The following is a 25,424-nucleotide window of genomic DNA, read 5'->3' as shown; positions in this document are numbered from 1 at the left end:
CCTGAATGCGTGCATACGTGTTCAATTACGCGTCAGCCACGCATTTAAGTACATGCCGGCAGACATCCACCCATCGCCGTTTCATACCCAAGTAATTTTCAACGCCAGATTTTTCAATTTTCCAGTCAAACGTCCCCTCCTCATGTTCACGTCTCCCCTTCATTCCGTCTACGCCCCGAGCTGTTTTTAATATCACCGTACCTCTGCATTTTTTTCATCAAATGCCAACCCGGGCTTGAAACTTGATACCTTTAATAAAACAGGCTTTGCGCGCCATCGTAACAAACGCTGTAATGACTAGGCTGGGGAAACCGTACACCATTGTTTTTTAACTGAACATTAGAGTTATTACCGTAATCATGACGCGTTGTGCATGCATGGATGTTGTTTTAATTTGTTCTTTAGGTGCTGCGATTGATAAATTAATGTAGGCCGGGTTACTACGAGCTGGCTCGTCAGCAAGCACGTCTGAAAATTTCTCGTGACTATTGTTTTGGGCCAGGTCTAGAGTTAATGGATGTTTTCGCAAGACGTCGCTCTTTATGTATGGAGGCAATCATTCAATCACAATCATAAAAAGAAATTTAGGGAATCGCATCTTCATATCCACAAGATGGTATCGTGAAATCGTCAATTTTTTCTTTAAAGATCTGTTTGCAGCAGACTTGCCAGTCTTGCAAAGGATTGTCTTTAGGTACACGTAGCATTTATAGCACACCTGTAGGTATGATTGGGATTACTTGACAGATAACCTACGGTAGCCTTCAAGATCAGCCAAGATTAGATTGGTCGAAGGACCTATCACGAAAACACTCAGAGGAGAAGTGCTGGATTTGTAGTGAGCGAGGACATTGTCTTGCAGCTCTTGAAAAAATTACCTATTTGGCACTGTTTTGTTGTTTTTACAAGGCCCTTCAATCTCTGGATGCCTGTTACTCAATTAAGGGTCATTATTTACTATCAAACATGAAACTTGAATTTGTTCGTTTATTTGGGCCTCTGTGAACCAAAACTACACGTGCTGTCGCCGTATGTTCACTTTTCACACCCCAACAATTGGGACTTAAAGCCAGAGTCCATCATTTGCAGCTATCCAAAAAGTAACTGGCGTAATTATCGTTGAAAAACATACTTGGTTGAAAGATAGTAAGGGGACTAAACTCCTTGTGAAATTATTCTTTCTGGCAAGCTGTCATTTTGAAGAAATCAACAAAAAAAGGCCTTTCCAATGGTGCTTCTTAAGAAGCACCGTAGGAAATTCAAATTAGTAGTTCGTTTTGTTATTTGGCAAAGCACGTGCAAGCATTGGGACAACGCACACGCGTGCGCGGTTGCTATAATTCGTCGGATCAGTGCGTGGCATCGCGTAGCTGCAATCGGCTCAGTGAGAACGTGTCTCGGACGCTGAATTCAAGCCCAGTTCAATACATGATTCAGCAACTTTTGATTTGAGATCCTAGAATGTTGTTTTTCTAAAAAAAATGCAGCTGAAGCTAAGCTGAAACTTCATCAGATTGTTTGTTCAGCATCCTTCTTTGGATATTGAGCACTTTTGTAGCTTCAAACGAACAAAATGCACAAATTACAAATGATGGACTATACCTTTAAAGTTGTATCTAAAACATAGAGCTATATTATTAAATTACTAGAGTGCTGACTCTATGTACAAAGTGATGCCTGCTAGGTGCATCCATGTTTGTGCACAAACCTATGGAAAACTCAGTTTTGTACAGCTGTTAACAAATCTGCGTTTGTATTCTATACAGGTGTGTTATTGAAGCCGATGCGGCCAAAAACCAAAATGTGCAATCAGAAAACGGTGTTTCATTTTGCTTTGTGCAAACAACGCAAACACGTGCGTGTATCCACTGCTGATGACGTTCTTTAACCGTCATGACGTGCTTAAGTTGTTTGCGTATGTTGTACTTGCGCGTTGCATTAAGAGTATACACTTTCAAAATCATTCCATTTAATTTCATTATGTTCTACAAACACGCACATGAATTCAAAATGTCTGTGCCCAGGACGGCTTCAAAGTATCTCCGCGCTGCGAAGGAGGAGTTAACGCTCTAGTAATTTAATATAGCTTTCTGATCTTAAACCACTAACTGGTGTAACACTATACCGGTACAAAAATACAAAGTTGACAGTAAAAAAATACTAGGGTTGTCGTGTTGGCTCAATTCCAGCAGTAGAATCTAATACCAAAATGCTACTGACCACATCAATGAGGTGTCTGTACTTTCCTGAAAGGTACATATTACGCGACTTTTGCCGTTAGTTAGGTTATGTTTCTTTAACTTAACTAACTAATATCATGCCAATATAGCCAAGCCAAGGACTACATATACATGTATAGCCCATGGAACATTCACTTCAGTTTCGTAATTAAGAGTTATCCACCGTTTGATTGATGGCATTTCTTGGCGACGGTTCGTGGCGTACTCGCATTACCGCCCGGCCCCCACTGGTCGGTGTTTATCTTTGCGAGCTCCCGGTGTTCCGTAGCACCCCGCTGGCTTTCTTTTCAAAAATATTTACAGTGATCATCGCCGTGCCCCCGTCACTCGTACTATATGTGCAAATAACAAAACGGCGATTGGACTTCACATTTCAGTCTGCGGTGCTAACATTCGACGAGCGCGTACCGTTGATTGCCACAGTTTATTGCTTCGTGCGTCTGTACTAAATTGCAATTGTCACCCGGGGTTGCGAAAATAAACCGATGGATCATACATCAAAATTCTTTTTTTTTTTATAAATAAACTAAATCGGTAATGATTCACCAATTACAATAAATTTGTTGTCGGTAATATTTCGGGCATTCTGTTTTTGGTAGCGTTGCGTGTGATCAAAGGGGGGGGGGACGTCAACAATGCATGCTTTAAGTTTTACGTACAAATTATGAAAGTAAGAGCCGTCGCCACGAGGGCGAGATAATAACATTTAAATGTAGAAAACTGTTATTTGGGTTTATTCTGAAAGCACTTGCTTCATTTCTATAAAAAATAAAATTCCATTTACCCATATCGTGGTGCTGGTTTTTAAACAAAACAATTTTGTTATAGTAAGCTGGTAATTGGATGTGGTACATGTATGCGTACCTTAAATCATAAAATACTTGTCAAAAACTAAAATAATAAAGCCGTTAATCACAAATACATGTATATTGAAACACACATTACTGTATTTGAACACAGCTATCCAATTTATTGCAAAGAGATACGTGTATTTTACAAATTTTACAAAATCTTCAGTCCATGACGCAGGACAAGAGAACTAACGTTTTGCAACTTCATCAAACATTTGAGTTCCAGACGATGGAGTAGTTATCATATAAATTTCTAGACCACACCTTCATCTGAACTACCAGGGTAATTAGGCTGTGTAATTTCTCTTCACTCCACTCCCATTAACGCACATACTTTATTACCCAATTAAAAAGGTTTCGCCTACGGGAATGGACGTGCCCTTCACGACCACAGGCTACCTGCACGTCTCGCATGATAAAAAAAACAACCAAGCATGCCTCCACGCTAATTGGCAATAAAACATACGCTCTGGACCTCACCCGTGTAAAGAACAAAATCCAGCAATTGTCGCCTGCGCAGAGGCGCGATGCGCCCCACTATGCAATTATATGATTGCTAATGGAGGGGGGGGGGGGGGAGAGGGGGAGAGACGAGTGCATATTTAAGATATTTGTGCCAATATTTCAGAGGAGCAAAAACATAAATTGGTCGCCGGAGAAATGAAATTAGAGACTCTGCCACTTGAATTGTGTCGCTGCCTTGCAGGAGGCCATCTTTCTCCTTCATTTTTTGTTTTCGTTTGGTCTTATTCTGAAGTAATTCAAGAATGTTTATTTGACAGGTCTTCCAGTTCAGGTATTTTTTTATCTAGATCTATGTACTGCCATTTATTATTGTCCTCAATATCTTTACATGTAATTTTGTTGAAAAACAATGGTTGATGTGAAAGGCGGATATAAACAAGAATGTGTTTTGAGTTTCTTTGTGAACATCTTTTGTTTCTCTAAGAATTGGCATTCAACATTTCTAGAGCCTTGGTTCACTGCTTGAAAAGGTTCTGCCACAGTAACTGGCTAATTGATGGGACAGGTGGATATAAACAAAAATGTGTTTTGAGTTTCTTTGTGAAGAGTTTGACATCTTCTGATTCTTTTAAGAATTAGCGTTCAACAATTCTTGGTTCACTGCCCAAAGCCTGGGTTCACTGCTCGAAAAAGTCCTTTGACAGCACCACACAGCCTGTCGCCACAGCTTTGACTTTGTCAGATTTGGACACATTGCCCAATTATTGGGTATCGAATAAACTTTGCGCAAGCTGGATAATGTCACGCGCAAGTGTGTGATGACTAATTGATAACGATGAGGAAGCTTGTATCATTAGAAGTGTTGATGGTGATATTCCATCTATAAATCACCGTGGTTATTCAATCCTTAGAATTCCTGTAAGCAGTCGTTCAACCAGGTACTTCAATTATTACAATGATAAGTCACATATATGGATTAGTATGATTATGGGAAACTGATTTTTTTAATGAGAAGAGAAGGAAATCACATATTACAGGATAATCAGATTATTAACCCTAACCGCCTAAATCTTAATTTGGGGTAAAGTACCACATACTAAAAAATACTACTTAGTATTCTGTAGTACTGAGTCTCTTTGCCTTTGATGTCAGTACATTGCACCATAGGGGCATCTTGCTGGCTACTACTAAATACTACTTGTGTGTACACTGACAAGTTACTGGATACTACCATTTACTAAGTGTGTTTAGTATGTTGTAGTACTGTGTCCTTCAACCCATCTATCATCATAGTACTTTTTAGCACTGAGTTTTCTTGGGGGGGGGGGGGGGGGAATAGGTAAGTATGCTATGGGAGGGTGTACTGGGGTGGGTAAGGCTGTTAAGGCCAAAAGTCTCCAGCACTTTGGGACGGTAATGGGGTTGATGACAGACAAAGGTGAGCATGATCAGTGTTGGACTTCAGCATTTATGTTCCAGGTAGGTAGGTAACAAAATGTAATGCCAAACTGATGAAAAATAAATTTATGGTGTTGATGTATGGTAACATGTACATGTACCGGTACAATAGGCTTAACTGTATCATTTACATATGGCGGGAAATTGATCCAATTAAAAAGTTGAGTTTTATCACATGGTATTTAAATTTTCATCATTACATAAGGCAGTCAAAGGGACCAATGATTATAGAAACATATATGATATTTCATTATCAAGGTAATTAGACAATAAACCAATAAGAGCAGTTTCAACCATAACTATGTAAATTATCATACCCTGGAAAGGTATATAAGGAGTGGAAATTTTGAAATTATCGCACACACACAACATCAGCCAGTTGGTAGTTCTTGCATGTTTCCCCCATTGAGTAAATATGACGGCCCGTGAGGTGAGAGAGCTACAGACAAGTCTGTCCCAGTCTGAGGGGGCAACTTTCACAAGTGCATTGCTGGCTGGTGGGGGTACTAGGCAAGACAACCTGCGTAGTGCTATGGCTCGGGAGGAAAGAGAAATGGAAGGTGGTGAGAAGACGAAGAAGAAGTCGAAGAAACACAAGAAAAGAACGAAGTCAAGCCAGGAGGCCAGTCAAGAAACAAGCCAGGAGCCGACTCGGAAGAAATCAAGGAAGGAGAAAAAGAGAGACAAGACAAGTGAGGAGTCTGAGGAACAGTTGAGGGCGGAGGAACAGTTGAGGACGGAGCCTGCTCGGAAGAAAAAGACAAAGAAGGACAAGAAGAGAAATGAAGACAAGATATCCCATCCACCAGGCCCCTCCTGTGTCCCCCAAGAGCCAGCGAAGGAGAAGAGAGGAAAGAAAAAGGAGAAGAGTCGACACATTGATGACGAGGCTATGGCGCCAGACCAAGCAGGTCCCTCCAGGCCCATGTCACACACTGAACGAAGTCACTACATGGCCATCCAGAGAGATGCGAGACCCAAGTATCGGGCTTTGGCAGAGACCAGCTCATCAGAGGACGAAGACGAGGAGTACCTTCCAGGTCAATCCCTTGATGAAGATGAGGAAAGCGACCTATTCATTGAAGGGTTCTGGTCTGAGGGAGAAGAAGAGGAGGCCCAGGCAGACGAGGAAGATGAAGATGATGATGACCAGGTCAAAGAACAGCAGGCCCGTCCAGCAAAACGGCAAAGAAAAAAGAAGACCAACGCCACTCCAGCTGCAGATAATGATCCCAGGGAGGCAGGGGCAGGTGCAGTGCTGGACGAAGACGTCCATCAGTGGTCCAGCCAACTGAGGCGGGTTTTCACCCATCCTTTTGCAGGCCCGACACCACCTGGGCCAACTTTTCCCAAGCAAGCTGGGATGCGGGCAGTAGATTACTTCTTGAAGTTCTTTTCGCTGGCCCTGTTTTCTTTCATCGCCGAAATGACCAACATCAACCTACAACTGGCCAATATAGAACATCGAACTTCAACTGCCGAGATCCGGGCCTGGTTCGGGATCCACATGATCATGGGCCTGACAAGAATCGCCAATGCCAAGGACTACTGGTCTACCAGGCCTGGATTTCGGAACGATCTTATTGCCAAGACAATGACAAGAGCGAGATTCAACGTTCTGGCAAGTCATCTTGCTTGCTCCGACCCAGGGGCAGACCCTAAAAAAATGCCATCCACCACCACCGAGGAAAAGCAGGCCAAATTCAACTACATACGCAGCCACCAGAAGTTCTACTTCAAGACCCTTTGGGACAACATCCTCGCCAACTGCCGCACCAAATATAATTGCCGCAAACATCTTGCAATTGACGAGGCGATGATCCCCTACAGAGGCTTTCGTGCATGGTGCCAGAAAGTTTTTATGCCATGCAAACCGATTCGAGCAGGTTTCAAAGTCTACGCCATGGCCGAAAGTTCCACCGGTTACATATGCGACTTTGTCATCCATACCCACAGCAAGACCCCAAAGAAAATGGTGGACATTGCAATGTCAGTGGCTGCTTCTCACCTGGACCGCTTCCATCATATATTCACGGACAAGCTATATACGTCGAGGGACCTGGCCAACCAGCTCCTACAGCGAGGGACCTACCTCACTGGGGCGATCAAGATGAATTCGGCGAGACTTCCTCTAGACCTGTCTGCCAATCCCAAGAAGAATAGCACCAACCTGGCCGCCGTTCAGAACATCCGAAAGACACCTAGGGGGACTTTCTACGCAAGACAGAGTGGACAGCTGACTTACACCTTGTGGAACGACTCTTCCCTGCTGTCCACTCTGTCCTCTGCTCACTCTGCTTTCAGGGACCCAGCCCGAGACTTTGTGGAACGCCGCTACACCATCGAAGGTGCCCAGGCACGGCAGGCCCACCGGGTTCCAGCTCCACCAGCAGTCATCGATTACTGTCAGCACATGGGCGGCGTAGATCGGGCTGACCAGCTACGTAGCTACCATGCTATCAACAGGAAATCCCAAGACTGGTGGAAGCAGGTCGTGTATTTCCTAGTGGACATCTGCCGCGTCAATGGATGGTTGTGCTATAAGCAGCATCTGCAGCAACACCTCTCTGATGGATCAGAAGACGACACATCCTATGATGAATCTGGTCCATTGAACCACTGCCACTTCACCATGGATGTTGCCGAGCAGCTCATCCAAGGCTACGCACATGGATCCAAGACCAAACGGCAGCCAAAGACACCCCGAGTGCCACTTCACAACTTTGGGGGGCTTCACAGCCTTGTCTACATGGGTGCCAAATTTCCCAAAGGATGTAAGCAGTGTGCCCGGGACAAGAAGAAGACACCCTCCGGCTTCCCAGTGAAGACGCACTTTGGCTGTGCTGCCTGCGGCGTCCATCTCTGCACAAGCTACTGCTTTCCAAGGTAATAACAAACTTCACAAACATTGTTGATAAAATCACTAAAAGTTGCTGCTCCTTCTTGCTATTGACAGTTCAAATATAAAAAACAAAATTCTTTCTATTGCAAATAATTAGAAATGGCAAATGTTGTTTCATTTCCCCACAGATACCATGCCATTTCCGGGATTCCAGTCGCAGAGGACCCCGACACCGACAACTAAGAACAACAGGATCGAGGACACCCTCCCCAACCTCCACTAACCTCCAGAAAAAAAAATACAAAAAATCTCAAAAAAAAAAAAAAAAAAAAAAACACCAAAAAAAAACAACAAGCCATTTGATTCAAGGGACTCGGGTTAAGTCAAGAAGGCTCAGGTTATTTTTGTCCATGAATTAGAAGGCTAAGATAAAAATTGTATCATCTCTGAAAACCAGCAGTTCATGTTGTGTTTCCGCCTTAGATGAATACAGACAGTTTACCTCCAATCCAAGCCATTTGATTCAAGGGACTTGGGTTAAGTCAAGAAGGCTCAGGTTATTTTTGTCCATGAATTAGAAGGCTAAGATAAAAATTGTATCATCTCTGAAAACCAGCAGTTCATGTTGTGTTTCCGCCTTAGATGAATACAGACAGTTTCCCTCCACACACTGCCAGTACATACTACTACATAGTACTATTTGTTGTAGTTAGGTGAAGTACCGAGTACTAAAAATTACTACCAGCACAGCACAAAAATGAGCTTCAGTACCGAGTACTACATATTACTACCAGTAGTATTTTGTAGCGTTGGGTGCGGTTAGGGTTAAAAAAACAGCATTTTAGAAAACGAGCAAGAGAAATGGGAATGTCTTGATCTACAACAACTTCCTTGAAATTGAGAACTTCTGTTGTAGGGTATCGAGGAAGTTACAGTAGGAATAAGCAGAAAATGTAATTATGGAAAATTTGAAGAAGAAGAAGCAAGAGAAAAAAGGAACATAACCCAGACAATCCATATATTGTTTCTTCCAGAATTTCCAAAGAACTTCCATGGAACTTCCTTGAAACTTCCATAACTAGGAATCAAAGGAAGTCACATTAGGAAACCTGCAGCCATTCCATTCCATTATGTTTTTCACTCCGATCCCTGATTGCACAAAATGTATGCTGTACCACTGACTGTGTAACGGTTCAACAGCATTATTGCAACAATACAACACACTTACAGGCCTAGGCCTATATGTTATCAAATTAAAAAGCAGTTTTTCTAAAAGTTCTTAATTCTAGTTATTCTGTGTCTATTTTTGATCACTTTGTGTGATTTTTTTGTATTAATATTCTAATTCTGTCAGGCCCTATCTCCAAAAACATTTTCACCAGCCTCAAGAAATTTATCTCAAGAAGAAGAATGCACAAGACATCGATAAAATTGTATGTGACAGTTGTTTAGTACAGTCTCTATCCAGGAGGAATAGAGACTGGAAAGTATCGGCAGGGAAAACAATTCAGAGTGTCAGTCATGGAACATGTCACTCATGTTCACATACACATCAACATTCTGTGTCCAGTCCAATGAGCCACTTAATGATGTCTGCGATAAAAACCTCCCCCCGCTCGGCAATGTTGATTGCGTGATTCCGAATGGTTTGGCGTCTGTAACGGGTTGCGTTTGCGGCGTGAGTGTGACGAGCATGTTAGAAGAATCGCCGGTAGATCTTGTAGATTGGAGTTTGAGGAAAATGTCAAGTGCCAGTGATCTGAAAGATTTGGCGTTCCTTGTAGTTGTACATGCAAGCCTCTCTACTAGCATCTTCAGTGGTTTTGCTCTTTACCAACGTACATTGTATTTTATAAACGGTCATGTCCCAAGTGACTGTCAGAAAAAATTCACAATTTACTCGGGTGGGACTCGAACCCACAACCTCCTGCTTACTAGTGCAGACTAGTAAGCGGGACGTTATGGGTTCGAATCCCACCCGAGTAAGCTTGTCGACATTTTCCCTCAAAATCACTTGGGAGAACACTGAGTAAAGCTGCGGGTTGTGGGTTCGAGTCCAGCCTGGGGTCATGGTGCGTGTGCCCTTGAGCAAGGCACTTTGTCACTCGTTGCTTCTCTCCACCCAGGAGTAAATTGGTACCTGTGAGGGCAGAGATGGTTATTGTGATTGAATAAGCTTGCTTGCGCCTAACAGGCAGCATCGAGCTGTATACTCCCCAGGGAGCTGAGATGGTATTTGGAATGTTTAATTGGCCCAATGATCAGGGGTAATTATAATACTGTAAGCGCTGTGAGTTACTTTACTAATAAGAGCGTTCTTAAATGCCGATTATTATTATTATTACACAGTGTTGATAAAATACCTCAATGAAGGGCAAAACCTTATATTGAATTTATCATCCTGATGCTAATCCCATCTTGTGAATAATTTGTATCTTGGTTAAATTCTGTTCCATTCAAACAAAATTAAATTCTTGATATTTGGAGTAGAAGTCCATAAGTTTTGTTATTCAATACAGTTTGTTAGATTTTTTTTGTTTTGAAAACCTTGCATGATATCTTAGATTTGATTCTTTTTCTCATATCAGCAAATATCAAGAAGTTAACACAATGAATAAGCCGTAACCCTTCCAGATCACAGCAGGAGGTCTGGGAAGATTTTGTAGGATTGAGGAAGGTAATTAAAACCCAGTCACTATTTCTTTGGTATTGAAGACCCTTGAAGTATAAAGAGCACATCATGATGTTCTGGCATAGTGGTTGATTTGACAAGACTCCTTCCAAAAATGTCATAAAGTTTGGGCTAACACTTTCATATACAATGAGCAATTATCTTTCTGGTTTTAAAGGGAATGTACAACATTTGCTTTTGCTGCAATTTTCAGAAATAAATGGATTTGGATGATTAGTATGTTATGGCAAATATTGTAACACTGACTTGTTTCACGTTTTGGGTTCGTAGAAGTTGGAAAAACCAAGAAAACCAATCATATTTTTGTAGTCTGGTTCCCTGACGCCACTTAAGATGAAATGGAGCAATTTATGGACTTTGGGGAATTGTAAGGTCTGAGAATCAGTCTAGCAGGCTTGTAGTCTTCACAGGTGTGTGATCAATTGCAAAGAAAATGCAGACGAACTAAATATGAAAAATTCGGAGCAATTTTTGAAAAAAGCCAGTTTTCTCCAACGCTGGTCGGCCGACCAGTGTTGGAAAAATGCAGTTTTTCTTGAATATGTCAGCACACCAGGAGCCCCAACTTTACAGGATGCTTTAGACTTTTATTCCCTAACAACCCAGTAAGATATTTTGTGATAATTTGATCAATTCGTTTTTTGAAGTTTGCGAATGTTGTATCTTCCCTTTAAACAAAGGGACTCTTTTATGGAGGAAACTTGTAGTGTTCTTTGATAAATCTTAAAAAAAAAATTGCCGAATGACAGACAGTGGGTTCTAATGTACAAACCGCTGCAAATTTGCACTCTCTACGCAATTCACACGCCTTGTTTGAGTTTGATGTGCGTGAAGCATTACACACGTGCTTGACTGTCAAGATAGTGCTCCTACAGGCACCATCACGCATCTTTATCAGAACAGTGCTTACTCAGATTCCGATTTCAAGTATATTTTTTACAATGGCAAGTGTTTTTTCTTAATGTTAGGAAGTTAGCATCCTACTACAAGTATGTTATTCTTCACACACGATCAGTGTTTGCCATAAGTAAATGTCATAGGTAAAGTCAAGTGAAAGACATTCAAGGGAGGATCCAGACCACAATTTTTTTTGGGGGGGGGGGCCAAAAACAATTTTGGTCCCCAAAAAGTGGGTCCAAAAAATTACGGCAATCTGAGGCAATTTCCGGCCACTTTAAACATTTTTTTTTGAGGAAAAGATGGTGGTGTATGCAGTGCCTGCCTTTATTGTGACGTCACTAACAAAAACACAATATTGGGTTCGTTTCTTTTTTAGGGGTGGGGGAGACATGGCCCCCGTTGCCCCCCCCCCCCCCCCCCCCTCCTGGATCTGCCCTTGAAGACATTGAACATTTGGAAAAATTTAGAACGAAAAAGTTCCGAGAGAAATTTTCATACATTGTTATGTGTGATTGTGTTAACTGAACAAAACTTGGTGTACACAAGTTTGATTTATTTAATTTGTGGCCAATGAATTTCTACACAAGCAGCCTTTTGAATAATTTCCCTGTAAATCAGTACCAATCTAAATTACCTCCCTTTAGTTCTAACGTATGGCTTAGGCTCTAGATTCTTTTTCCTTTTTGTTTTTGGTTCCTCTTTTTTACTTTTTTGTAAGTACTTTCAATATTTGTTTTGATTTAGTTCTCTTTCAATTTTTTCTAAAGTGTACCACTCCCTGGGTTGTCGATCATTGTGGTTTTAAGTCTCATGCTCTGCAAATCTTTTTGCATGGTAATGGCATTGTGAATGTTTAAAATGAATCACATTTTTATTGAAGAATGGACTGACTTGAGAAATTCACAAATCTGATAGGAATTTTACCAGATAACTGTCCAATACTGTAAGATTTGTTTAGGAGATTTCGGATGAACGATATGCAGCAATACAAAGTTCTTGAGAATTTAAAAAAAATGTTTTCTCACATTCCAACAGGCAGACCCTGAAATTAGGCAATTCATTGGAATGCTATACTTTTCTTTAAATTAAAGTCTTGAAATAAGCAACTTAGACCAGACTTACATTGTTTGTTTTCAGTTCATAAGCTAACAAAAAATGGAATGAATTTAAAAAAAGGTAAAAGAAAGTTGTCTTACTTTTTATGAAGAAAGTCCAACACGGTCCAGTCACTGAGGCACTGGTCAATAAATCACCAGGCTAAAGATTACATTTCACTTGCAGTTTTAATCCTTCCCTGATGCCTCTCCCGCGATCAGTCCGCACTTGGTTTGGAATCGACCCAAGCCCACAGCCAAACAGTTTGTCATCATCCTAATCCGGCTTGAGACTATGTATACATGTCGTTGCGGTCAGAGCCGAACCTGTTATGCCACCCTCTCAGGAACGGAGCATTCTGCAGTGATGCTGTCTCACTCACAGGCACAGCAGAGACCTCCACTCCCCCAGCGATACAGGTAGACTGTCCAGTTCTCAGCACAGCCTCTCCACAGAGCCTGCGTGTGAGCAGATTGGATTATCACCAGTTGAGGGAAATCATTACCCTTACCTTTTTCCTGCAGGCACTCCGTCCCACACCATACGGTGTAGCTTAACCAATAAGCCGTGTCGTCTCTCCCGGACTGACACCGGCTGCCAACGTATCATCTACTGGGAGGCTGGTTTAATGAAAACCGGGGGAGTCTGCGGCAACGCGTCAGGGCCCACAGTGACTGACAGGGATAGCCGTGTGTGCGTTGTGTAAGCGGAGAAACGCTCCGTTTGGCTTCTGGCCACGTTAAATCAGGCGAGATTGTTACGAACAGGTGCGTGGCAAAGGGAGGAGGAAACTAAAACAAAGAGAAGCATGTGAATTTTAAACAGAAAAAAGGAAAAGGGTGTTTTTTTTTTTTTTTTTGGATATTGAGTCGGGACTTGTCGGCTCCCAAATTGAGTGAAGTTTTACAGCTCACCGGTGCTGGATCCGATAATGAGGAAGAGCGCAGTATTGCGGATTGGGATGCGGTGATATGGAAAAACGATTTGCTGCAACGTTGCCACCTGTAGTATTGGCCGCGGGGGCCGGAAATGCTGTTATTACATTCGGTGATTCCATCCCAATTGACTTCATTGACTAAACAGACCGAACTATCAACCTCAGTTTCATTTAGAATTAAAAAGAAAAAAGTGTAGGCGTTGTCCTTGTAACACATTTTGAGAGTGTTAACCAGATGGTTAAATATTCTACTTGTGTTTTTTTTTAATGAAAAAACCGAAAGGTATCTTGTATAAATATGCAACTTTTGTGGAAACAAAAGGGTGTGGCTGAGATTTTTTGAGTGAAGCTCAAGTTGAGCACTGTCACCAACATTGTGTTGGAGCAAAGTTCCTCTTCAAGCCCCCCCCCCTTTGTTGAGGAGAGAAACTTCATAGAGAATTTGCAGTAAGAATGGAATTTTCTCCTCCCTTCTGGCAGTGGCACTGCATTTAAACGTGTATTGATCACTATTTTAAAAAATTGGTATTAAATAAAGTTTTTAATGACTTATCAAAAAGCCGCTTTGCATTTTGAATGCAAGGAAGGCAGAGCGTTAATGAACGATCTGACAAACGGAGCTCAAGTAGTTTGCTTGGTTAATCATTGACCGTACATCACTGTACCTGTCTATTACCACTAGCCAATATCAAAACATGTATTTGGCAAAAGGGATCGAGCGTCTTTCAATGGCAGGTTAGAGCAATGAGTGATCAAAATCACATTGCCTGGTTAAACCTGTCGCACATTGGAAGATCTGGAACAAGCCTTTGACAAACCTCTAGTTTTTTTTTCTTCTCTGTTTTCTTCTCTGTTTTTCTTCTCTGTTTTCTTCTCTGTTTTCTTCTCTGTTTTCTTCTCTGATTCTTCTCTGTTTTCTTCTCCGTTTCTTCTCCGATTTCGTCCCTGTTTTCTTCTCTGTTTTCTACTCCGTTTCTTCTCCGATTTCTTCTCTGTTTTCGTCCCTGTTTTCTTCTCTGTTTTCTTCTCCGATTCTTCTCCGATTTCGTCTCTGTTTTCTTCTCTGTTTTCTTCTCTGTTTTCTTCTCCGTTTCTTCTCTGATTTCGTCTCTGTTTTCTTCTCTGATTTCGTCTCTGTTTTCTTCTCTGTTTTCTTCTTTGTTTTCTTCTCTGTTTTCTTTCCCAGCTTACAGCATTACAATTTATGTGCACAGCACAGATCAACTAAGAAGCAATGTACAAATGTACATTGCATGAAGATTTTTTTGGTAAGCCTGTTTTTGCAAATCTGTCATGTACATATATAGCGTGCGATTCTGCATGCGGTTAAGAGTGTAGCTGTGAGTTGACTTGGGGCGATCATGTTGTGTTGGTATTCACAGGGAAAACTCTTGGCTTAAATTATTTGCATAAATTAAAGTTTATTAATGCTATGCACGTAAGTTTTATTTATGACTTGACTTTATGGCAGATAGACGCCACAGAAATGTCATGTTTAAAAGATACCAGACGTAATTTTATCATCGTTGAAGTTGATATGATCATTTGCATTTTGAAGTGATCAGATAATTTATACAAAGAAACCATTATAATTCTGTGATTTTTCCTGTCTTTACATACAAGTAACTCTGGATAAACAGTAAACTTAAATGTCCTATGTTGTTTTTATCTCTGGGGCTTTTTGCAATAGGCCTAAGTAAATATTATTTTGGCTTCTCTTATGAAAGAGCCCCTGAACATAGTTGAATGTATGATGATTATTCTCATATCAATCGGTGAAGCATAGCCTACATGGTTGTGTGAGAGTCTGTTCTCAAAAACCTGTTGTCGGTAACTATAAGTCAGTTTACAATCAAAGCCAGTTTATTGCTTGCATCCTATACCGCCATTGATCCGTAGCTTATAATGCCACGCCGGCATCACAACAGACACTCCAATGCTAACTCAAGCGCTATGCCCAAGACATCCCCGTGTCCCCCCCCCCCCCTACCCCTTACCCTACCCCTTGATCTCAGAGCGCACACAGGCACCGTACCAATCCAGGAAGTGGCACCGTGAAACCCTCCAGGCCCTCTGTTTGCCCAATCGGTTGTCCCTCAGTAAACATCCACTGCCGTGCCGCTCAATCACCCAAGTCGTGCCTGCGTTCACGCTCCGTTTTCACAGTCGACCGCTGTCAGAGGAGCGGACAAATGGACTATAAAATGAGGCACCCGGCAATTGAAAGCGGCTAGATTAGGACCCATGCTCATGCACATCAGTGTGTGGATGTATACAAAGTGTGGGCCTTGGCAGTAATCCAGCTGGTGCATATCGACCCGTAGCATGTGCCGGATTTGACCACATCAGGTCCAAGAGCCAATCAAAGCAAAGAAAGCTAGTACTGAGGAACCATTGCAAGGAAAAACAGGAGAAACACAAAAATCCTTCGATTCTGCAGTCAGACAGCACGCTATTCAATCTTATGTCTAAGAAGAGTCAAGAAGAGTCAAGACTCATCGCTCAGTTTCCAGCCATCCCTTTTCTGTTCATCTTTCCTTTTGGTTAAGTTCATTTATGAAGGGATTTGTCAAAAATAATTTGCCTGTGGGGCTATTTTGTAAATGTGGACGTACATGTCAGACACTTTAATGAGCTGCTGTTGGAAAAGTGAATGTGATACATCACTTATATGTGACACCACTTATATGTGACATCCAATGAGTAGAAAACGATTACAAGACCAAACTAAGGTACCACCACCTTTACGATCTTGTATATGTACATCATGTGGTCGGATATACGGTGGATTTTATGGAATGGCCCTCTGACCAAAATAATAAAAGCTCTGTAAACTTGGTGCTTTCTTAGAGATTACTCAAGCGTACTTAGGTGGGAGTCGAACCTGCGACCTCCTGCTAACTATCGTGGATGTCCTGAGGAAAGCTCCTGAGCATTTGTGCATGATGCAATGGGCCCGTGTGCCAACGAAAGAGGGCGCCCTTTTCAGTCAGTGCGCAGCCTACTCGATAATGAGCCACACAGCGAGATTTTATTTGCAGCGCGTGGACGGTCTCGGACCGTTCGAGATTGCACGAGGTTTTGCGAGTGTTCGGTGGTGCCCCTGGATAAAGTGACAGGAAACCCGTTTCGTAGCAGTAGCTGACTAAAAATGGAGTGGATTCTGAAACTACGATAATTTCTGCGTCGATTGATACCATTTTTTGCTGATTATTACAAGCTTAAAGTTATAAATAAGCGATGTGAAATGAGAGGTGATTCTCGAACATTTTCGACGATGCCTGTACTTTTTTGGTGCTCCTGACTGTTTTGGGATATTTGGGGACAAAATTCGTCACTTTCTGGTAAGTTGAAGAGTTACGCTTTCGAACCATAGCATTCCCACCTTTGCAGGTTCTACCGCCGATTTTTAATTTGATACGAAATATTTGCGAAAATTGCATGATTGCAGTCGCGATGTGCGATTCGAATGACGTCATACGTGTATTTTGTGTACGGGTTGTGTGTACTGTGTGCGTATTTTGTGGGTGCATTACCACCGATGTCGACAATAGGTTCCTACCCGTTAGTTTTGCATGTCACAAGTACGAACAATGTTTATACTACTACTCTAGGCCTATACGATTAAAAATCAGATTTTTTTTTTTTAATTCATGAAATTAAACAGGCATCACTCAAGATTGTCCTTGTCGGTCAATTCATGTCAGTCATAAAATATGAAGAACAATTCTTCTCTGGTACTTTTTTCAGATCTTGCCGTGGGGATGGGATTTTTTGAAGTAGTCATGGTAGTCTAAAACAATTCCTTCCTAAACATCAGCAAAATACATGTAGATTATTACTTAGATTTGTTTTCTCTCTTTCTCTTTTCTTACAGGCCAAGTACGCAGAGTGATTGACCCTTTTTCCTGTCAAGACTAGTTGAACACAACACCTGAACTTGCAGACAGTTCGCAACTATTTCAATGGAACTTTATTTACCATGAAATGAAACTTTATTCTGCGACCGGATTAGTGTTGTTCAAACCCGACCAGAAACCGACCAAACTTAAACTGACTTTCTGTTAGGTCGCCATCAGTTTGTCCATTTTAGTCGGGTCAGGTCGGTTTCTGTATTGTGTTTGCAGTCTTCTAATTGCGTTGAGTCAGTTCAACCCAAAATAACCCCAAACAGTTTGGAAATTCACATGGGAAAAATCTTGCAACCTGACGCCACTTTTTTTTTTCATAAATTTCCAATTTTGTTAGAAAATACTTAAAATTGTCTTGACTCTACATAGACTTTGTACACAATCCTGGAAGTGGCGTCAGGTTGCAACATTTTTTTGCGTTGGTTTTCCTTAATTTTTGTCGGGTCGGATCAGATTGGTTTTAGGGAGTTCAAATTGGTTTCCGTTCGGATTCGGTTTACAAAATAATGTTTTGGGTTGGTTTGGCCTGGTCAATCTGACCCAACACATCACTAGACTGAAATCCTTATTTGGCATGTCTAAATTCAAAGACGTGTCATCAACAATCCACAAATTAGGCGTCGGGGATTCTCATGGCATGTTGTATTCAGATCATGTATAAGAAGAACCCTGAAGAATCAATTCAATCATTGCTGAATTTCCACTGTTTCTTTTTTTTTCTCAAGTTAGTCATTTTGTGAGTGTGCTGTATATTTAAAAACCAAAAATATGATGAAAATTTCTGCAGACGGCTGTACACTGCATTCTAAACAAATCTTGTAATTTTTTTTAAAGATTTGTGTAATTGTTAGCATATTTAACTGTTATTGCCGAGGAATGGAGCAGTTCAATGGCCTCGTTATTGTCCTAGAATGAGTTGCTTGTGGACAAGCTTGGGTAGGGAATTTGTTTTATAAGCTCATGAAATATAGCAAGAAAGTGTATGTACATCCTAGAGCATTAGTAACCTTACACTTTGAAGAAAGTTTGGCTTGCATGTATTTTTAAGTTCATTTTTTTAAGTTGTTTTATATTTATGTCATTAAGTCATTCTATGTTTTCAGAAACTTTCTTTTTGTAAGCAATGTTTTGTAAGTGTGAGTGGTTCAAGTTTCCAGGGTTTAAGTAATATGTTAACTCATTGATGTAACTATTATGTCCAGCTCAAAAGTATGTGACTTTTAAAAAGTTCTGATTTTATGATTAAATCGTTTTCCAGAATTTCAGTCAAGAAAAAGAGACATGCCTTTGATTATTTGTGTTTATATTTTCATGTTCATACACATTGTTATTTGTGTTTATATTTTTCATGTTCATGCACATTGAACCTGTCAACAAACAAAAAGCATCAGGAAAATGGGAGACATTATTGCCAAAAAATAAGGGTTTATTACATGAATCTTAAATCATAACGGTCTAGAATAATAGCATTGACAGTATATTATTTTCTTGCACACCAGTCGTTGAAACTAGATCGTTTTGAGAGAGGACACATCGCCAGTTGATTTTCTATAGTTGGGCACATTTAGTTCGAGATTATACGATATCTATAAGCACGCGTAGAGCGGGGTACCCGACATACGGAAGACCTGTGTGCTGTTACGTGATTGGTCAAAACGCGTGTTGGTTGCGGGTCTTGCCCAATGAGGAATGTACACTCGTGCCGTGCGGCGCTTACACGTGCTTCCAGAGTGTCATTTTTTTCGTACCCGGAACGTTCAGAATGGCCGTAAATTTTGCGTGCTCCTGACTGTTTTGAGTACTTACATGATTCATGGTTATGAAAATTTGTGAATTTAATAACAAAGCTTCTCATCGAACTGTAAGATGATGCTGCACGGTTTCGTTTTATATAGAAAAAAGACGGTTTTCGCAAACCGAAATTTCTCGACAATTTCAGTAAAACTTTCATTCTCATATTTCTTAAAATACTTTATGAAAATTTTAGAAATCTCATTTCACAATTAGGCTTGAGTATTCTCTACTATATTTGTGAGTAAAAACTTTCTTTTAAAGACTGGTTATCAAGAAAATGAATTTCCAAATGTGGTCCCCGATCTCATGAATATTCATTTTACCAAGCGAGTTATGCATACGCTGCAAATAAACGCAAGCACTTTTCCGAACCCTGCGCACTGACTGTTTTACCTAGCAACGACGTCCCATGGGCGGGACATTTAGCTGGTTGACTCGCACTGTTCCTTGTGTGTGACGCACACACACCAGGGGATTTGTACTAAGTACACGCAGTGGTACGGCTGCGCGTCGTGGCAAAATTGCTGTCAGGCAAGATGGCGTCGGTCGGTCACCCCCAACTGTACTTTCTTTGCCGGTGAGGAGGTACTTGTGAACGGAGCGGATAGTGCTCAATTCTCCTCTAATTCTGATTGCATAGGGTTTTTAACCAGTTCGCGCCGGATACAGGCAAAGGATTTTGCAGTATTTGGAACAGATGAAAAAGAAACACGCAGCGAGCGAGGCCAGAAATACAAGCGTGCTGCCCAAGAGTGATGGCTTCAACCCGCCTGCCATCGAGGCCGAGTGAAAAGTCTGCGCCTGGTTCCGTTCTTGTCCAATATTCCCTGCATGAACTGGTTAAATCTTGCAGATGCGTGGTGGATATATCTGACACACTCTTCCACCAAAATCCTCCTAACGTGCAAACGTTCGCTCAATTTGAGTCCTGAATTGGCGCAAAATGTAAAGAGTGTAGTACAAAAGTAAACACATATGACCATTGGCCTACGGTGATCAGGGAGAAAATTGAGTTGCCTTACTTGTGGTAATTAAACCTGGGCAAACATTAACCAGAGATGAGCCATCAGATGATCTGCTAATCAGTCTTTGCCAGCCTTAGTTTTGAACTGTGTGAATTTAGGACGCCTGGGGACAATAAACGGCTCATGGCAATTTCACGGGTCAACTGTGACAAATTGGGCACATGGGAATAGCATCTTTTTTTGGGCTTTCTCACAAGTCACAGTAAAACAATTGGATTGCTTTAATAAATGAAACAGAGTGGCCACCAAAAGCTGTATCTTTCTGTAAATCATGTCTCAAACTAGCGGCATTCCTTAATGACGGCTAGACAGAACCTAATGGCATTACATTTATTAGGCACAGTCAAATGTAATTTCAACATTTATCATTTGGCAAATTGAAAAAGGAAGACATACATGTAGCTGTAAAATAGTTTTCAGTGGAAAGCTGAAACTGTACATACGGTGTGTTCAAGTGGTTCAAGCTCAAGTACATGTAGGAAAACATAGGCTTAGTACATGTTTACTTCAGTGCATTAAATTTGTTGAGTATATAATTACCGGTACATGCAATTTGTATTCTACTATCTCTTAAATGTCAATGAATGCAGTACTTGTGCTTGACATAAAGCCGCAAAAGGCAGCTTCTTTTACACTGAATGATCTCCTTTGAAATTCAGATCATGTCTGTCATCTCGTTTCATGTTTCTCAGTACTGAGAGAAGACCTTGGCCCACTTAATTACTTTCGGAGTGGAGCATTAATTTGTTGTCCATTTCCATCCTGTGGCCCTAGTGGCCGAATGCATTTGAATAATGACTTTCCACTCGGCGCAAACCTCCCCACTCTAACTTGAACGTGGATACGTCCATTTGCCTAATTATTTGATTAGTCGCGCAGTTGAGCACTGCTCAGTTTGGTTTATTTGGTGCGATTTCTGAAGGGCATCTGCATCCGGTTTTGCGTTGTTTTTTTTCCCCCTCTTTCTTCACAACCTAATTCCACTGGGTTTGTCCGGCATGTCTTTCAGTCTCCTACTAAACTCAATTTCAAGCTGGCATGATGAATCACTTGATACTTGCACACTTGGTGTAGTACAAAGCTTGTTGAGGGATCTTTCAAAGTTCTCAACATGTTCACGTTGGACAGTTTCCAGTTATGCAACTAAAAAAGTCAACCACGTGTATCATGTCTTTTTCTGTAATAACCTTTGGTCCAAAAGACCATGTTTTTGTTATTCTTGCTCACTGAGATTTCAAATTTGTTGAATTTGAACACAATTGTTCGTTTCAATTTTTGGTAAAACTTGAGAGCACATGTTAATATGTTGTTTTTGCAAGCGTATATCACTCATTAGTAACAATACGTAACTGTAAATCACATCTAAGTTGTCAAATTAATTATGTTTATGAAGTATGATACGAGTGCTTCTGCCTGGCAGCTTCAAGCCAATCACAGCATCCCTTTGTTACAAAGCTTTTCGTTCCTAAAATTGTATTGGCTGCCTACACTGGAAAGGCTGTTCCATCTGCTTTTCACTGACCCACACCTGCTCGACACAACACAGCACTTCTGCTAGTTTAAACAAAAGAAGAAGGCGCTTCCATCTTCCAAGATTTTGTGATGTTTGGAAATCTGACTCAATAGACTGATTGCGATGAAGGAAAACACCCCCCTGTTGTAACTAGAGATTCGGGTGCCAAGAAAGACTTTTTTATCCCGGTTTATCCTGCCCCGAATCGCCCCGTCTTTATTATAGTCACGAACGGCCAGAATAGCATACAATGTAGCAAAAGTCCGGACAGTTGGATTGAACCGTCTGTCGATGGTGTGCTTTGGAGTTTATCGCGACTGAAACCGGATACTTAGGAGGGGGGGGGGGGGACGTTGAATCTTGGACTCACTAGAATGAAAGTACAGTAAGGAAGAAGAGAGCTGAAAATTGGCGATTGGACAATTCTCTTCACTCTAGGTTGAAAACTTCCGTATGGGATTGAAAGATTGTTCAAATCTTGAATAATCTCCAATTGTACACTGAGCATCAAAAAAAGTGCAGCCGGATTTCGGGATGGAAACAGTTATATGTCAATGTGTACTGAGATTTACCCAGCTTCATGTTGTAAAATCTGGTCTGCTGATTAATGTTTGTTTTGTTTTGTTTTGGATCTGCCAAGTGCCAGTGAGCGTTGTCTCAGTTTATCTTTGATTTCGTGTGTGAAGCGACATGATTTTCCCCATAATAATCGTCTAACCCGTGGATGAACATCCTAAATTTCCCAAGTTTTAGGTACACATTTCGAATGGCCCACAAGATCGTTAACCACAAAATGCATAATGCTAAAATCTTGCCGTTGCAATTTACATCCATAAAATTTCATTGCAGCGTTTACGCAATGAAATCTGCCAAACATCTGAATAATGCATTATTAATGTGCTTTTGTAATATAATGTCTGAATTTGAATTTGATAATAAACTTTGCGAATTCCAAATCAGAAATTCAGAATATGCATGGTCATGTTTCTGTGATGATTTATGTCTTTTCTCTACATTACTCTGGTTTTTTTTCTCTGCTTGTGATGACTTAAAGCAAAATTTAATTTCTTATCAACAAACCTGAGTTAAAATGAGTGACAAATGCAGTTATTACACTGTGATAAAACCCCATCACTGTTACCGAGAGCAAAGATGAATGAATCCAATACAAAAAACTGTGCAAAACCATCTACATGTAGTCAGTTTGTTATGACCAGTGTTTTCATTTCAGCGATGTTGTCCTACTTTGAACATTTATTGAATTGCAGATATTGCAGATATTTAAATTACATATGCTGATATACCTTACGCAGATTCTAGCTAACATTTCTCAGTTTTCATCAATTCTAATAATCCTCGTTCCCTTAGGGTTTGAGAGAGTCGACTAGAGTGAGAAAAAAGGGCTGTTTGTGTAAATAATACAAGTGATTTTAACTTTATTCACTTTCCTTCATGGATCCATTCCAAAACAAATATTGGTGTAAAGAGCCAACTCGCAGTGCAAATATGGTATTTGTGAGATAGCTTGGTTTGTATTTATACAGTGAAATAAAGCTGGGTGTTTGAGGGAAAACAGACAATTTAAAAAACATTCTTCTTTGGAGTTGACATTCAGCTTCAGAATCACATTCAGAATTCAGACTCCTATAGTTGAACTGTGTGCACTATAGAGTTACAAAATGTTACCAAAAAAATATATCAATCATTCTGTACAAAATGTTGGTTAATATCAATAATAGTGGACAATTTGGGATGTTTTGTTCATTTCTGTTCTATATCAATCAAGTTGTTTGTCAGAAAAGTCAGAACAGCCGTTTTCAGTTGAAATCCGGTGAAGGATCCACAGGATGAATTGTGAAACATGCTGGAACTTGATTGGATTTATTGCTTACATGGAAAACTGATACATGTAGTTTTTTAAATAAAATCTACTTGAAGAGCATGTAAACAGTGTGATTTTCTACAATGAATTTCAAAATACATTAGTTTAATTGTATCTCACAAGTAGCGACAACCTTTTCATGATTAGTATTATATTTCTGAAAGTACCATTAGGGAGACACATTATCGTAATTTCTTCGATAATAGGGAGACACCGGTCATTAGGGAGACATTTTCATGTCTCCCTAATGTCACAGCCCCCCTTTAGAGGCAACATTTTATTGTCGCAACTAGGTTATATTTGTTGCTCTTGGTCTAATTTAATAGTGAACATACCAAAATTCGTGGAAAAAGGACAAGGGAATATTGGGTTAGGGCACATTTAAGTTTGAAAAATTGTGTGCACAAGTCTATGGGAAAGTCTCCCTAATGACCCAATCCCCGTTATTATTATTATTACTATTATTTATTCGCCCAAGATTTGCAACAAATGTACAACAATGCAGAGAATATGACAATGTAACTCTACACAGGAGACAAGTAGTACAAGAAGTCATGAAACAATACAAACTAGTGTAAACAAAAGCAAGGAGGTATGAATAAAGGCAGCATGATGATAAAAAGTCCAGTTCGTTGTTACAAAATAAGACAAAACAAGAACAGGACAACCCCCAACTAAGATGGCCAGGATGAATAAAAGTGAACTTAAACACTGTGATTCGAAAGCCTATCAATCCACTCTTAAAAAGGAACTCTACACTGTTAGCAATGAGTTCGATCGAATGTGGTATTCAATAGTGTGATTTAACTACCGAACGGTGTTTTTTTAATACAGGCATGTTAATACAGCCCATATGTAACTTACCAGTACATTGCCAACAGTGTTCTAAATCACTGTGATAAAAAATAAAACCATTTCGATCTCAGACCAAGAATCTTCCGATTATCTCGGCCCCTGAAGTATACATCAAGTCCTATCTGATACTGTAGCAACTCATCTAGCCAATTCAAGCCCCAAATACGCATCATCTTCTCCTTCTTAAAAGCCCCATCCTCCTCTCATGACAAACGACGCCTTTAACGCCGGCGACATCTCGGGACAGTTTAACCCCTTTCCTAATTAAATCATGTTTTTCTCAGGACGGGAGGGAGATATGCTCTCTGGGTGGGCGTTTGAAGTTTTCCGCCCGTGGCCCGAGATGGGCTGATAACACACTTTAGTGAGTTCATCCAGCTACATTTGGGTTAATATGTTCTATGTCTAGCTAGCCTGTAATAGTTGGCCACGCGCTGGCCACATTAGTGCCGCTGATCCGCTTTACCCAGATTTTTTTGTTTTTATATTCGACCCCTCCAAAGCAATTATCCTCCCTGGTGAGTGCATCTTAAATTCATTCAGCAGGGTACAATGTGCTTTGTATCTGAAAGCAAGATAATTTAATTCATGAATTAAGAAGTCCGTAATATCTTCAGGCGACAACTGGCGCACAATGCGTTGAGAGAAAAAAAATCAAATGCATCTTCCCCACGGTGACATTTCTTCTAGAGATATAAATCACATTATAAATGTTTAAAGTAAAGTTGGAAATTCTCAAATCTTACATCTGAGCTCCGAATTTAGGTTATTGGTACGTTGTTTTGTATGAAAAATGTGAATATTTGAATAGGTCCTGATAAAATGCACTTGGAATACCGCATACACTGAGATAATTGGGTAAAAATCTTTGGTTATCACATCAAAGGCTTCTTGAATGCTGGAGCTATTCATGTTAAGCTCCGTGCTTGAAACAAGGGAAATGAATTTCACTATGGAAATTACA

General features: G+C 40.6%; 2 protein-coding genes across 2 annotated transcripts in view; both read left to right on the top strand.

Moving 5' to 3' along the window:
• Positions 1-13,392, top strand: part of LOC119727549 (TBC1 domain family member 19-like) — a 35,543-nt gene extending 22,151 nt beyond the window's left edge. The window contains exon 10 of the mRNA XM_038199469.1: positions 13,068-13,392. Within this exon, the coding sequence (XP_038055397.1) occupies positions 13,068-13,100 (33 nt within the window). The 3' untranslated portion in view covers positions 13,101-13,392. The remainder of the gene's footprint in view (positions 1-13,067) is intronic.
• LOC119727548 (piggyBac transposable element-derived protein 4-like) lies at positions 4,891-8,545 on the top strand. Its single transcript, XM_038199468.1, has 2 exons — positions 4,891-7,900; positions 8,045-8,545. The coding sequence occupies exons 1-2, from the start codon at positions 5,430-5,432 to the stop codon at positions 8,097-8,099; spliced, it is 2,526 nt and encodes an 841-aa protein (XP_038055396.1). The 5' UTR covers positions 4,891-5,429; the 3' UTR covers positions 8,100-8,545.
• Positions 13,393-25,424: the final 12,032 nt, after the last annotated feature.

Source organism: Patiria miniata, unplaced genomic scaffold (genome assembly GCF_015706575.1).
Source record: "Patiria miniata isolate m_02_andy unplaced genomic scaffold, ASM1570657v1 HiC_scaffold_20, whole genome shotgun sequence".
NCBI lineage: Eukaryota > Metazoa > Echinodermata > Asteroidea > Valvatida > Asterinidae > Patiria > Patiria miniata.
The sequence above is the reverse complement of the archived record's forward strand: the minus strand, read 5'-3'. Positions and strand labels throughout refer to the sequence as shown.